At 35.0% G+C, this 14,489-nt stretch overlaps 3 protein-coding genes across 3 annotated transcripts; 1 reads left to right on the forward strand and 2 right to left on the reverse strand.

Annotated features, from left to right (window-relative positions):
* Positions 1-6,118: 6,118 nt before the first annotated feature.
* On the reverse strand, positions 6,119-7,348 carry LOC107370544 (uncharacterized protein F54H12.2-like). The gene has a single exon (XM_015938525.2). The coding sequence runs from the start codon at positions 7,346-7,348 to the stop codon at positions 6,119-6,121; it is 1,230 nt and encodes a 409-aa protein (XP_015794011.2).
* A 5,156-nt stretch (positions 7,349-12,504) lies between these two features.
* LOC149093667 (TATA-box-binding protein-like 1) lies at positions 12,505-12,996 on the reverse strand. Its single transcript, XM_089268366.1, has one exon. It carries the CDS (start codon positions 12,994-12,996, stop codon positions 12,505-12,507), a length of 492 nt encoding a protein of 163 aa, XP_089124492.1.
* Positions 12,997-13,362: 366 nt separating this feature from the next.
* LOC107364985 (uncharacterized) lies at positions 13,363-14,401 on the forward strand. Its single transcript, XM_015932445.3, has 2 exons — positions 13,363-13,851; positions 13,922-14,401. The coding sequence occupies exons 1-2, from the start codon at positions 13,399-13,401 to the stop codon at positions 14,252-14,254; spliced, it is 786 nt and encodes a 261-aa protein (XP_015787931.2). The 5' UTR covers positions 13,363-13,398; the 3' UTR covers positions 14,255-14,401.
* Positions 14,402-14,489: the final 88 nt, after the last annotated feature.

Below are 14,489 nucleotides of genomic sequence, written 5' to 3' on the forward strand. Positions count from 1 at the left end.
TATAAATCATGATTAAATTGATATTTTCAGCATTTTAACGTGAAATAATCAATTATTAACTGCAATTAAAAAATGTAAGTTGTTTAATTGTTTTAATATTAATCAATAAGACAATAAAATTAATTAACGCTCTTTAAGGACTGTAACTATAACTTAGCAAATCGAATGCTGAGTGAAGCAATAGATGGCGCCACTTATGTCTCTTTCTTTACTTTCTTTTCTGGGATGATTTTTACTGATCTTATCAGTAAATATCAATGTAAATACTACCAAAGACACATTCACATGATTGACATGGTTAATTCTGAAATCATGGAGCTCACAGACAGAGTTTGATATGCAAGCCATCATCACCATTGCTCATTTTCTGTATAAATAAAGACCTGGGTCAGCTATTTTATGCAATACATTCCTTGACTTTAAGTTAGATCGTGAAGGTCATTAAAGCTTAAGTGAACTGTTCTCTCCCTGTTAGCTTTCTCAATTTTGATTTATTCAAATCAAAATGGATTCTGAAAATGTAAGTATGACTTATAAACCTTTTCCTTGATTAACCATGAATCTCCGAAAAATCTCTATCTTTTCAGGTAAAAATCATTCCATTGACATCTGAACTTATTCTAAAAGATCCAAGATCTATTCCTGCTGCCCGATCTGGTCCTATCAATCTACTGCTTCCTGAATTCGCTATTAAAGAATCAAGAGCAACTATACGTGTTATACCGATCGATCTTTTCGAACCCACTCTTGAAGATCCGAGGTCTGTCCCTAGTGAAGATTCGCAACCTTGTGATCTTCCTTTACCTCAATTTGCTGTTCCTGCTCAACCGCCTGTTGAAATATCAAGCAAAAGTAAAGTCAATCAATCAGCTAAAAGACGTCGGAAACAGAGGTTGAATAAAATCCTAGAGCTGCCAGAGGACCACCCTGATAAGCTCCTGTTTTATGTTCGGCAAGGACGAAGATGGCGAAATAAATTTGCCCATTTCAACGATAGATCTCGATATTGGCTTGAAAAATCAAATAAATATGATTTTGGTAAAGGGAATTATTTTGCTCAACATTCCAAATTCAAAGCAAAGGCAGATAATGCAAAAAGAATTTATCAAGATTATTTTAGATTGGGAAAATTGAAATACTAAACTTTGTATTAGAAAAACTATCCATTGTAAACTTCATTAATTGAAATCCAATAACACTTTTTTACGCAACTTATTTTTTTCGGAGATTCATTCAATTTCTTTCAATTGATCAATTGATTAATTCAATTATCACTCTTATTCAACAGGATTTCCGTTGTACTTGTTGCAATTACAGAACTAATTTATTAGGTGAATATTTATCACATACCTGTTCGTCAAATTGTAATCCAGTACAGTGTTCTAGAATGGACACTTTTTCTGTTCCGCAACGCAAAAAGCCAAGGAAAGAGCAACCAAGTCTCCCTGATTGTGAAGTATCTTGTAGTTCGCAATCCAGATGCAACAGAGGTGCAAGATGCTTGTTCACACGAAGAATGAAGCGTCGTGAAGATCTCCAGCCGACTGATCCTGTTTCAGAGTTGGAAAGATTGATTGATCGAGGTGATCTCTTTCCTGGTCCGAGTGATCATTCAATGGAGTGGGAAAACTCATTTGCTGCCAGCACCGAGCCAGTTACTCCTGCCTCAAGTCAATCAACTATTGACTTGTCATCTGAAAATCAATCACAAGTAACAATTGATTTAGTTTCAGATGATGAATTGCCATTAGATCTAAGCGTAACACCATTGCCTCCTATTCAATCATCTCCGCTTGATCTCCGGCTAGTAAGAGAACCAGTCTTCCAATTCGCACCAGCTGAACCAGTCATTCAATTCGCACCAGCTGAACCAGTCTTCCAATTCGCACCAGCTGAACCAGTCATTCAATTCGCACCAGCTGAACCAGTCTTCCAATTCGCACCAGCTGAACCAGTCTTCCAATTCGCACCAGCTGAACCAGTCATTCAATTCGCACCAGCAGAACCAGTTGATTTACAAGATGAAATTCAACCGCAAATGCCTTCTTCACATTCAGAAGTTGTGCAAATGGACGAACCTGCTAATGTGGAGACGCTGAGTTGTGAAAAATGTGGTAAAATTTATAAGTTTCGAGGTAATCTCACGCGTCACCGGAAGATATGTGGCTTGAAAATGACCACACCTGATCTTGCAAACATCCCAGATGAATATTTAGGGTTCAAATTACATCAAAAAGCCTTTGCTCGGTACTATGCTTTATACAGATATAAAAATGAAAATAAAGTTGATTTACCAGCACTTTTCATCGAGATAAAAGATGCCGTTCTTGGTTTGATTGGAATCATCGTTGATGCTTACAATGCAATCAAATATTTTTTCACAATTAAAGTTGTATTTTATGAAGAGGTATCTTCGAAAACAATAACGATTTGCTTCTCATCAAGTATGTTCTCCGGATTACTAGCTGATGACAAAACAATATCAATTTTGACTGCAGAAGAAGAATTGGAAGATAGGATAGATCAATTCACACAACGTGGCTCAGGATGGTCTTTAGATTCGATTGAGCACATTGATTTGGCTATTGGTCAATATATTCCTCATAAAGGAGGCTGCCACCAGAATCAATTACCTGATACACTTAAACATAAGAAATGTCTCATCACACCAATGTGTGACACTGATTGCTTCATGTTCAGTGTCTTGATTGGTCTTCATGCAGTTCCAACACATCGTGGCAGAATAAATCAATATCTTGCATTCATCGATGATTACGATTTTTCAATGACTCGAGGACTTGTTTCTGTTCATGAAATCGGTAAATTCGAAAGAAAGAATGATATAAGTATAAATGTATATTCTTATAATCTGGAAGAGAAAAGAGTAAACCCTCTCAAGATTAGCTCATTGGAGAAAAGCCGCCACGTTAATCTTTTGCTATACCAAGAGCATTATTATTACATCGCAGATTTCTGCAGGCTTGTTAACACCAACAAAACAAGGTCAAGATTTGCTTGTATACGCTGTTGTAGAGGTTTCAGGTCACAAAACCAATTGGAGGAACATAAAATTGATTGCTGTCAAAAAAAGGCTCAAAGAATCGACATGCCCAAAGGTAACCAGATAATATGCAAACACAAAGACTACCGTAAAGAAGTAAAGTTTCCCTTTTGCATATATGCAGATTTTGAAACTTTGTCCGTTTCAAATCAAAATGATGGCCATGTTTTAACAGATTTGATTCCATGCAGTTACGGTTACATTATAGTGGACTGGAATAATAAAATCATACATAAAGATTTTTATTTAGGACCGAATCCAGCTCAAAAATTCTTGCTAAGCTTGAAAAATGTACAAAGCTTACTTGAGCAGTACCTAGAAAGTAGAAGGAAAAAATATCACAATCTTTCACCAATTGAAGAACGAAATTTTAAAGATGCAATTGATTGTCATATATGCAGTAAGCCATTAGGAACTAATAGAGTTCGCGATCATGACCATCTCACTGGTGTGTATAGAGGAGCCGCTCATCAGAATTGCAACCTTGAGTATCGAATACCTGAACAATATCCTGTTGTTTTTCATAATCTAAAGAATTTCGATGGACATATAATTATAAATGCTCTTGATACAAACTTTTGCAAAAGTGAACCAGTAATTATTCCTCATACAATTGAAAAGTACATTGGATTTTTCCTCGGTAAATTTAAATTCATGGATAGCTTCGCTTTCCTTTCATCTAGCTTGGACAATTTAGCTGCTAATGTTCCAACAGATAAGAAAGATTATTATTTGAAACAAGTTTTTGGAGATATCGACACTTCTCTTCTTCTAAGAAAAAGTGCTCTTCCATATGAGTACTTATCATCTCTCGATGTTTTCAATGAAACAGCGTTACCAGATAAGTCAGCATTTTTTTCTTCCTTAACCCAGTCGAACATATCAGATGAGCTCTATGAAAATGTAAAGAAGGTTTGGTCAAAGTTTAACTGCTCAACATTGAAAGATCTCCACGATATCTACCTTAAAGTAGATGTATTACTACTTGCATCGGTTTTTGAGAATTTTCGAGAGATGTCTCTCTTTAATTTCGCATTAGACCCTCTTCCTCAATTTTCAGCACCCGGGTTAACTTGGTCTGCAGCGTTCAAGAAAATGAAGATTGAACTTGAACTTCTAACCGATTTTAATATGTTTTTGATGGTAGAGAAAGGTATCAGAGGTGGACCCACATCGGTAGTTAAGCGTCATGTGCGAGCAAATAATCAGTACTTACCTGATTACGATCCAAGTAAGCAAACATCTTTTCTGCTGTACTTGGATGTTAACAATCTTTACGGATATGCGATGTCGGAAAAACTACCGAAATCACATTTCAAATGGTCTTCTAGAACCATTGAAGAGATACTCACCACTCCTGATGATTCCGAAATCGGTTTCATCCTTGAAGTTGATATCGAATATCCTTGTGAACTCCACGATGATCATAATGATTTTCCATTGGCTCCGGAGAAAATGGAAATAACTCCCGATATGTATAGTCAATATCAAAAAGATCTACTGGATGAGCTTAAAGGTCGCGGATACAAAAGAATCAAAACTGCTAAATTGACAAATAATTTTTACAAGAAAATTCGATATGTTGTTCATTATCGAAATTTGAAATTCTATCATTCACATGGAATGAAGGTAGTAAAGCTTCATCGTGCTATTGAATTCAAACAATCATCTTGGCTTGCTGATTATGTTTCTTTCTGCACAACAAAGAGACAAGCAGCCGTGACTGATTTCGAAAAAGATTTTTGGAAGTTGCTAGTCAACTCAATTTACGGGAAAATGATCGAAGATAAGAGAAAGCATCGGATTGTTAAGATCGCACTTCAAGATGTTGAAGCTCAAAGATTACTTAAAAATGAAACTTGTGATAAATTCATTATACTCGATGATAACAAGATGTTATTTTCCCTAAAGAAACTCTCTGTTGTAATGGATAAACCGATCGCTGTTGGTTTTACTATTCTCGAACGGGCCAAACTGAAGATGTATCAACTTCATTACGATACATTCAAACCGTATTATAAATCAAATATTAGTCTTGTATACACTGATACAGATTCCTTCATTTATGAAATCAAGTCTGAAGATATTGTCGCTGATATGAGACAATTCGCTAACATCATGGACTTCTCAAACTATCCAAAAGGCCATCCCTTGTATTCGAATAATAATAATAAAAAAATCGGCTACCTCAAAGATGAGATGGCAGGCAAGCAGATATCCGAGTTTATCGGAATAAAGCCTAAACTTTATGCATTGAGGATTTGCGAAGAAGTTATCAAAAGAGCAAAAGGTGTACCAAGACCAATTCTGAAAAATAGAATCACATTTCAAGATTATCTCGATTGTCTTTACAATCATGATACAAGAAGAGATGTAACCACTACACTGCAATCTGATCGCCACAATATTCAGATGATAAGACGACAAAAGACAACTATATCTTCTCTCGAAGACAAGAGGTATTGGGTGGATCCATTAAAATCTCTGGCATACGGACATCATGATATTCAATAACTGATTTTTATTAAAATTACTAACATTTTTTTTAAAATTTTGTTAAATTGTTTTCTAAATTTGTACTGTAAGAAATAACAAGAGAATTTGAGCGCAAAAAAAAATTTTATTCACATTAAATATTTTTTCAATTGTTGAAATAATGTCTTTTCATTACTTTCGTGTTTACATTTACGGAAAAGTTTATAGAATGAGTTAAGGGAATTAACTGATAGAACAAATAGAATACAAAAGTATCCACAAGCAATTGATAAATTGCCTTGATACTTGATAGGATTATAAATATAGTAATCAGAATTAGCTTCTACAAAGGTAAGTATATTTCCTTGTGGTCGTCTTCCAAAAGAATCAAAGTAATGAGCTACTTTATTCTTGTCAAAGTAAACGGCTACCCAATGGCTTCCAGGTTTGTAACTTTCATCAAGGTTAATTATAACTGAACTAGGAGCAAGTATCCATCGTGGCAGTTGATCAAGTGCGTAAACCCCATTGAACCAAGGAACATCTTTTAGTAAGTTTTCAATCTCGATTGTAGTTAGCATTTTAGTAATCCAATCGTACAACTCGGTCTTTATCAATAGTGATCAAATTATCAAATTGTGCAAACACAATTGCTTTAATTGAAACATCAAGTTTAGCAGTAAACTTAATATCAAGTCTTATATTCCCTCTTTTAATCAGAGATAAAGTTCCATTTTCAGCCCCAATACTTCCATCAGGGGTTAGGTCAAAGGCAAATAAAGTTGAGTTTGATAAATAAGACTCCTTAGATAAATTTAATTGAGGGATTCCTTCATCTTGATTGAAACATCGATAAAGGTTGATGAATTCCCTCGCAAATAAATTTTCAGCAAAATTAGGAGTATACGGTATACTCGGAACAGTATGTCCATCAACTGATAATGCGATATAGTTAGTTTTAAAGTTTAGAAAATCAAATGGGTTCTCTTTAATAGAGCCTGAATGAGCTGAATCTTTTACGAGACCAATAAGTATTCGACGTGGTAGAACGCCATTGAAAATGTTTTCAATTGATACTGATGTTTGTCCTGCTGAAATAGCGAAACTTCGAGTATCATTTCTTGTAATGAAATATTTAGCAGCACCTTTATCCAAACCTTGAAGTAAACTCTTATGTGCTTCGGGGAAAAGCTTGACTCTTTTGATAAAAAGAGAAAACTTTTTGATTGTGAATTTATATTCAGTCACATCAGGGGAGATCAATGGGAAACCTGATGGACTTTTAGTGAATCTAAAAGTTAAAGGTACACCATTCAGTAGCAATTTATCCTGTTCGCATATTGATGAATGCAAACGGAAAAATAAATCGAAAGGTTGACGTAAATCAGTTTCTGTTACTTGACTTCCCGAGTCACAGAAATTAGGGTGCCTGAATAATAAGTCTTCGAGATATGATTGATAATGGTACATGTTATTTGCTTGGACAGTATTAACCGAACCTAGGAAAACGTCGATCTGCTCGAACATTGCATTTCCGAAATTCTCTACAGCTCGCACATGGTTTTCTTCTGCTAATGCTAAATGAGTATTGGTTGTAACAACAACATTCAAATGTATCATTGTAGATGCTAAATCAGTAAAATCTTCACTTGAAGGAACATTTATTTCGTAGAAATTACTTGATTCAAGACTAGAAACCGGTCGATATTCGACTTCATAGCTTGACTCAATTGCAGTTTGAGTAGGAGGTATAGTGAATACCTGTAACTCAGACTTGCTTGAAGGTAATGAAGATTCATGTAAGTACTCCATCATGAGAAAATATCTTTCTTTTTAGTTTTTAGTTTACGACGTTTTCGTTTTCTTATACCAGTACCGACTTGATCAACTAGTGAATCAAGTTTACTTAATCCTTCTTTAGCAGCATTCTTGAGACCTTGTCTCCCTCTCGCCTTAAATGAAGTTTTCAAGTTAGCGCCTGATAAATAATCATTGCCGACGTCAATGCCAGTTTTAACAAATTGTTTACCGAGAAATTGAAGAATTGGGACACCAAATCTTCGAAAAACAGAACCAAAACCATATCCTCGCTGGTAAGGCTGTCCTCGATATAACGTAATATCAGAGTATCCATTGCCTGCTTGGGATCGGTAATGTTGAGTGAAATCACTATCACACGGACAATAAATTTTACGATTCATTTTTTTTTAATATAATCATATTTTATTTATTCTTATACAGTTTTCTTGAAATGTAAGCTGAGAAAAACACGACCGGTTTTGAATCTAATCTGGTTACCGGTTTCATCGCATAAGACAATACTTACATCTTCGATTTTGTTTGAACGTACAGGATAATAATAAGGTGAAGTGAAAGTCATGTGACCAAGTTTATCACTAGGTTCACGATTGAGAGGTACTACTCTTAGTACTCTTGCTGAAATATCCCCAAGTAAATGTGCATGGATAATATCTGAATAGATGAACATCAAATGTGATTTAGGTCCAAGATCAGGTTGATTTGGAGCTTTAATCTCTTCCTCACTTTCGGCTACAGCTCTCTGCATCTCGCTAGCGAATGTATTATTATCAAATCCTAAAGCTCGTATGAATGTGTGATCGGAGAAAATAGGGTAAACTCCTTTATCAACATCAGGAATTCTTCCGGCTTTAATAACTACTTTTTTCTTTTGTTTAGTAGGCTCTCCTTCAGTGATTAGAACTAATTCAGGGGGTTTGAAATCTTTTTGTACATTGATACCACTTAAACCAATCTGTAGATGAGAATCAGCTATGCTTTTGTTCAGCTTTTTCAACATGCCTTCGACATCATCATTTTCTTGATAATCAAAGTCAATTGATATGGTTGGCCTCCTCCCTCGATAAGAGATGAAATAATTGATTGATCTCTTGATCGGTTTATGTGACAATGGGTAAAATACTTCTTGAACTGCTACTGACCATTCGCCATCGAGATGCAATGGAGTTGCAAGTCGATTAGTGAATTTAGATATTGTGTTGTCAGGGTAAGTTTCCATACTTGCGTTTGATACAACATCAACAAAGTATTCACTCGACATTTTCTACCCAGCTATTGAATTTATTAGGATAACCTAACCATTTAACGAAATATTCTTTTTTCTTTGTAACAGGATTTATGCGTTCTCTAAGGATTTTTTCAATCTTATACAGATGTGGTTCTTTAACAGGAAATATCTCATCGTGATAAAATACTGATGTGATTGGTTCATCGCTCCAATCAACTAATCTATAAATGTATCCTTGAGGTGTTTTCTTTACTTTGATTATTTTGAATAATTCTTCTGTCCAATTTGAGGTCGCACCTTTTTCGAAAATAGATTTAGCGCGAGTTATTCTTACGAAATCACCAACTTTATATGCAGTTTGTTTCTTCATATTTTTCTTTTGTGCTTTGAAGATATTACTAAGTGCTTTGCTTGGATAAAGCAATGCTTGTTTAGGTGACATTTTGATTGTTCGATGGTAAGATGAATTATATGCATCGATAATTTCATCCAAAGTATCAATATATCGTTGACTGTTTTTAAAGTGCATGTATCTGTAAATCCTTGTTCGTAATGTACGGTTGAATCTTTCAACTATCGCACATTTAATCACATCATCTGTTGATGTGAAATGATTAACATTATTATTTGTTAAGTATTCTTTCAAGTAACGATTTACAAACTCTTTTCCTTGATCAGTTTGTAGTTTTTCAGGTTTTCTTTCAATTTTACGGAATGCATTGATAACCGATAAGGCAGATTTATCTTTTAAAGGAATACTCCACGCATATCGACTTAGACAATCAATAACATTTAATAAGTATTTAATATTATTGTTTGATTTAGCTAACCAAGTCATATCCATAATATCAGCTTGCCATTGTTCATCTATTCTATCAACTAGAATAGGTAATCTTGGAAATTTTTTTATTGATCTTCTAAATAGATTATAAGTATCTTGATCTCTAATCCAAGCATCAACTTCTTTGAACTTGATTTTTGGATTAATTTCTTTCGCTACTTGATACAATTTTTTAACTCCACCGAATGAACCGGGTGATTTAGGATCGAAATATATTTTGCTTAATTCCATCTCTTCTTTGTCGTTATCATGTCAATTGCGCGCGGATTTCTAATATGCTTTACTAAATGAGGATACTCTCGTCTTATTCTACGAATAACAGCAGGGCCTCCGTTAGGTAGTGGAACGGTAGCATCCTTAGTTAAATGATCTACAATCTTGCTCAATCTACTACCATATACCTTATCACCACCAGACCTTAAAACTTCACCTTTCTTATTGAAAAGTCCGGGAATATTTCTTAAAGCCATTTCTAATTTCGCTGGAGTTTGACGTACAGGCGTCGCAGGTATTAGACTTCGTGCCCATGCCAGTTTTGGTGCAGGTGCAGGTGTTGCCCATGCCGGATTTGGTGGAGGCGTTTCATAAACGCTTTCACGAGGGAAATCTTCCTCTTCATATTCTTTAGGTTCATCTTTGTATTGAAATGAAGTAGCTGGCTGATTAGGGAAATTATCTTTTGTTCTTGAAACAAAATCATTGAGTAATTTAATTTGTGTATCAACGGGAATATTTGTATTTAACAGTCTATTAGTTACGGTTGGTTTCTCGCAATTACGTCTGAAGTAATCTTCAGAAACCATGAACATACGGGTCACTGAATTCATCTTGCAGCTAAATTTGCGAGTAAAGTGATTGCTGGAACAAGTAATCCGGGTAGAAATCCACCTTGTTGATTGATAATTTTCTTTTTAGTGGTAGGATTAGATTTTCTTGCTAGTGCACGTATATGCTTCTTATACGGTTTTAGTTTATTTTTACGTTGTTCTGATAAATCAAAAGTACCTTTCAAGGTTTCTCTTGCAATTTCAGCAATCACGCTGTAAATGCACTTGTTGGCGTGATCAAGAATGAGTTTTCTTTGCTTATTAGTTTTCGCTTTTGCTAGCGCTTTCAGGCTAGGTAAGCATTTGATTGCGGTCTTTACTGTCATTTTTCATAAACTGTAAATAGTTGCATTCTTATACTAAGTATGTTGTAATGTAGTCCTTCTCGCCTAAAACATTAGATAGAAATCTAACTTCCATTGGAGTTTCAGGTTTTAAGTCGACGAATAAGTATGAATAGGGTGCTGAGGTAGCATCTTCATAAATTGCTTGTAATTTGCTGACTTTACCGGGTAACATTTGTCTACCGATACTTGTGATAATTGATTGATCCCGTGGATTTTTAAATAATACAATGTATTGTGAATTCAAAGATATGTTTCTACTTTCTTTACCTCTTGTAAAGAAATTTTGAACAATGAGGATCACCGAAAGATTACGGTGATGTGAACCTTTAGTGAATAGTTCACTGATAATTTTAGAGTTTGTTGACTCAGACATTAGATCATCGATGATAATCCATTCAGGTACTGTTCCGTCGAATTTTTCAATCAAGTTTTCGGGTAAACCTTTAATAAAGTTTACTCCTTTGATTGAACTGAAAATACTCTGGTACTCACCATAAAAATAAGTTATTTTTTGTGGTGGAGGAGATGAGAATTTATTCGCGCCTGAAATCAATTGCGTAATCCATCTGGTTTTTCCCGAACCAGTTGGACCAGCAACTAACATTGTAAATGGATGATGTAAATAAATAAAATAAGGCTTCATTTTTAGTTTGCAAACAATTTTTATTATGTTTCTTAAACAAATTAATCATGTTCAATTCGACCGATGTCCATATTATCAATGAATATTTTCATGTCTTGAACAATATTCAATGAACATTTAAGGTAATTATCATCACGATTATGAAAGGTACAAGGTTTTTGGTCGCGATTGATAGTTTTATGTGTTGCTCCGTATACTTGCAAAATATTTAGAACAGGAATATGAAGCTCGGTAAGATAATTTTCTGACTCTTTCGATTTACAAGCCATATAATACTTTCGACCATCTCTGGAAAATTCATAGAATAACTTTATCAAAGTTTTAGCATAGTCCTCTTTAACTGAAGCTTTTGGGACAAGTTCAAGTCCATGGAATTTGTTGGTCAAATATTCGATTTGAATTTTTTCCTTATCCGTTGGTTTACTATATATTTGATCCACCATTAAATTTATTGTTGCACTGTCATTTAATAAGCAGATTTCACGAGGTAGAAATGTACCATCGACGGAGAATCCTTGTGTATCAAAATAGGCACAGATGATATCCATGTTGACTGTTTGACGTTTGAAGACTAAATGAAATGATCGAAGTGCAGCGCTACTTATATATACTGTAGAAGAGCAAGGGAGTCAAATGACTCACTCGAAGAGAACTTATTGAGTTCTGCATAATCAATCTCGCGCCATCTTAAGTCACCGCAGCGTATTAAACCAAGGTGAAGTAAAATACAATTAGCTTCACAAGGATGTTTCACTTTTTTATCACTCCACTTCTTTTTCAACAGGCATTCCTTAGGTACAGCTTTTGAACATAAATAAAGATCCATCAGCTGACGAATTGGTAGCTCTTTAGTTTTCAAAAAGAAAATTAAAGCAGGAACAAGAGGGAGCACTTCTTGCCAAAAGTCAGAGCTTGTAATTATCAAAGTCTTCTCACCACTTATTTTAATCCTATTATCTGATATCTTGTTGATGGTAATGTTGAAGAAAGCGTCATCTGGAGTGTTGTTATCAGCTAGGAACTTTTGCATATGGCGAATTATAAATTCAAACTGTGAGGCACAAATTGAAATACCATATTTTGTCGGTTTATTTTCGAAGAAGTGACGAATGTCGATTCTTTTACAAACGATTTGATCATTTTCATCATAAGAAAAACAAATACGTAATGTTGCTTGGTTATTCACAAGAGGTTTACTATGTTTCCAAATCATCTTGCTTGAAGGTTGAAGAAGAAATGAGCTCTCAGAGCTCTGCTCTCTTCTTTATATACCCATCTGGACTGTCCTTCGAGAGAATTGCGCAAGCGCATCATCTATCTGAGGCAGCTCTTTAGCTCCTGTTATTATGATAGACCCGGTTGAGTAATATATCAATGTTAATCCATTAAGCTTGATGTAAACTGCTGGATAAATCTCAGGTTCGTATGTTGTATCATCATAAGAGTCTATCAGTTCTCTTATGTTGAATGTATATGGTACAAAGCTGTGAGCAGTAATGTTAACAACTTTGACAAAGCTAACTTTGTTGTCTGGATAAATTTCTTGTAATGTTGCTCCGGCTTTAGTTACATCTTTAAAGCCTGTAGCTATGACTTTTCCCGACGCGAAAACTAAGAAAACCCCACTTTTACGAATCACTTGGGCATTGAATTTCTTTTTACGCTTAGAATTATCGATATCTAATTTAATTGATCCGTCTATTTTCCATAGACTCACAATATTATCAATCGTATATCTATGCGAGTTTGACGACATGATTATTTGTAGGATGATAAAAAGTTCGAACTAATAAAACAAAGATAATGATTAGGATCATTATGAACCCAACTACATTCTTATATGTTAACCAATCCATTTTTAGTGTGGATTTGAAAATAAAGAGGTTCTTATATAGCTTGACTCCATGCTTGCGCATGCTCAATTTTTGGCTCAGAGTTGACAATTTTTTTTTTGGTTCAGACCCGGGCTTTGGCCTAGAGTGGCCTGGCCCAGAAAAACAGTTTTGGTCCGGTAAAACAGTTTTGGAACTGTTCCGGACTTTTACTAACTACTGTTTCATTAGAGGGGCTAAAATGATTAATATATAAGTTCATTTTTCGACTGCAACTTGTCACTTGTCGTGTTTACTGTTTGATTGTTACAACTTGTGCTAATACAATGATCAATTTAAACAATAAAGTAGCTTTAATTACTGGCTCAAGCGATGGAATCGGAAAGACAACAGCTATACTCTTTTCATCATTAGGTGCTAAAGTAGCCATTGTTGGTCGAGATCAGTCTAAACTGGATAAAGTTGCTGCTGAATGTGAAGCTAAGTCACCTCATGGTTACCGTCCAGTCGTTATAAGAGCCGATTTCTTACACGATGAAGACATTAAAAGAACCTTTGAAGAAACGATTGCTGGTTACTGTCGACTGGACATTCTTGTCAACAATGTCGGTGTAGTTAATCTAAAAAGTTTTGATGACCCTGAAGCTATTGCTGATTATGATCGTGTTATGCAAACTAACATTCGGACAGCAGTTATCTTAACTCATTTGGCTAAACCTTATCTCATTGAGTCCAAAGGATCAATCGTTAACGTATCAAGTGTCGATGGCTTGAAACCGGTAAGTCGTGATATGTCAATATAAATCGATAAAAAATCAAGTAAACTTCCTTTTGAAACACTTGAAACAGATTTCTTCTGAATGGTCTTATTGTATGTCCAAAGCTGCAGTAAACGCTTTTACTCAAGCCATTGCTAGTCTTTTGGCTCCTGATGTTCGTGTCAACGCTATTGCTCCTGGACCCACAAGAACTGGTATAGTTTCGAGCCTGGGTGATCCTGATGAGATTTGGGATAATTTTGCTAAAATGATGCCATTGAAGCGAGTTGCTGAACCAATTGAAATGGCCCAATTAATAGCCCTTGTTGCCTCTGATGTTTCTAAAAACATGACTGGTTCAATAGTTGCATCTGACTCTGGATATCTTCTTGGTGATCCTTACTCATCGGGAAGGGTCGCATAAATTAAACCTGTCCAATTTAACCCTTCAACTTGAATAGGATGACAGTTGAAGAACAATTTTTTTAAAAAAATCAATCTTTCATTAGACTTTGCTAATCTTGAGATACAATAAATAAACTATGAAAATTTTTCGTAAAACATAATAAAACCTGCATTATTCGACAGTATATTGTATAAAAGAAACTATCCAATGAATTGGCCTTATACTCTTTTAATCATTATGTGCTAAACTAGCC

This window comes from Tetranychus urticae, chromosome 2 (assembly GCF_039701765.1).
Source record: "Tetranychus urticae isolate SD_2017Ah chromosome 2, NJAU_TeUrti_SD_1.0, whole genome shotgun sequence".
Classification (NCBI taxonomy): Eukaryota; Metazoa; Arthropoda; class Arachnida; order Trombidiformes; family Tetranychidae; genus Tetranychus; species Tetranychus urticae.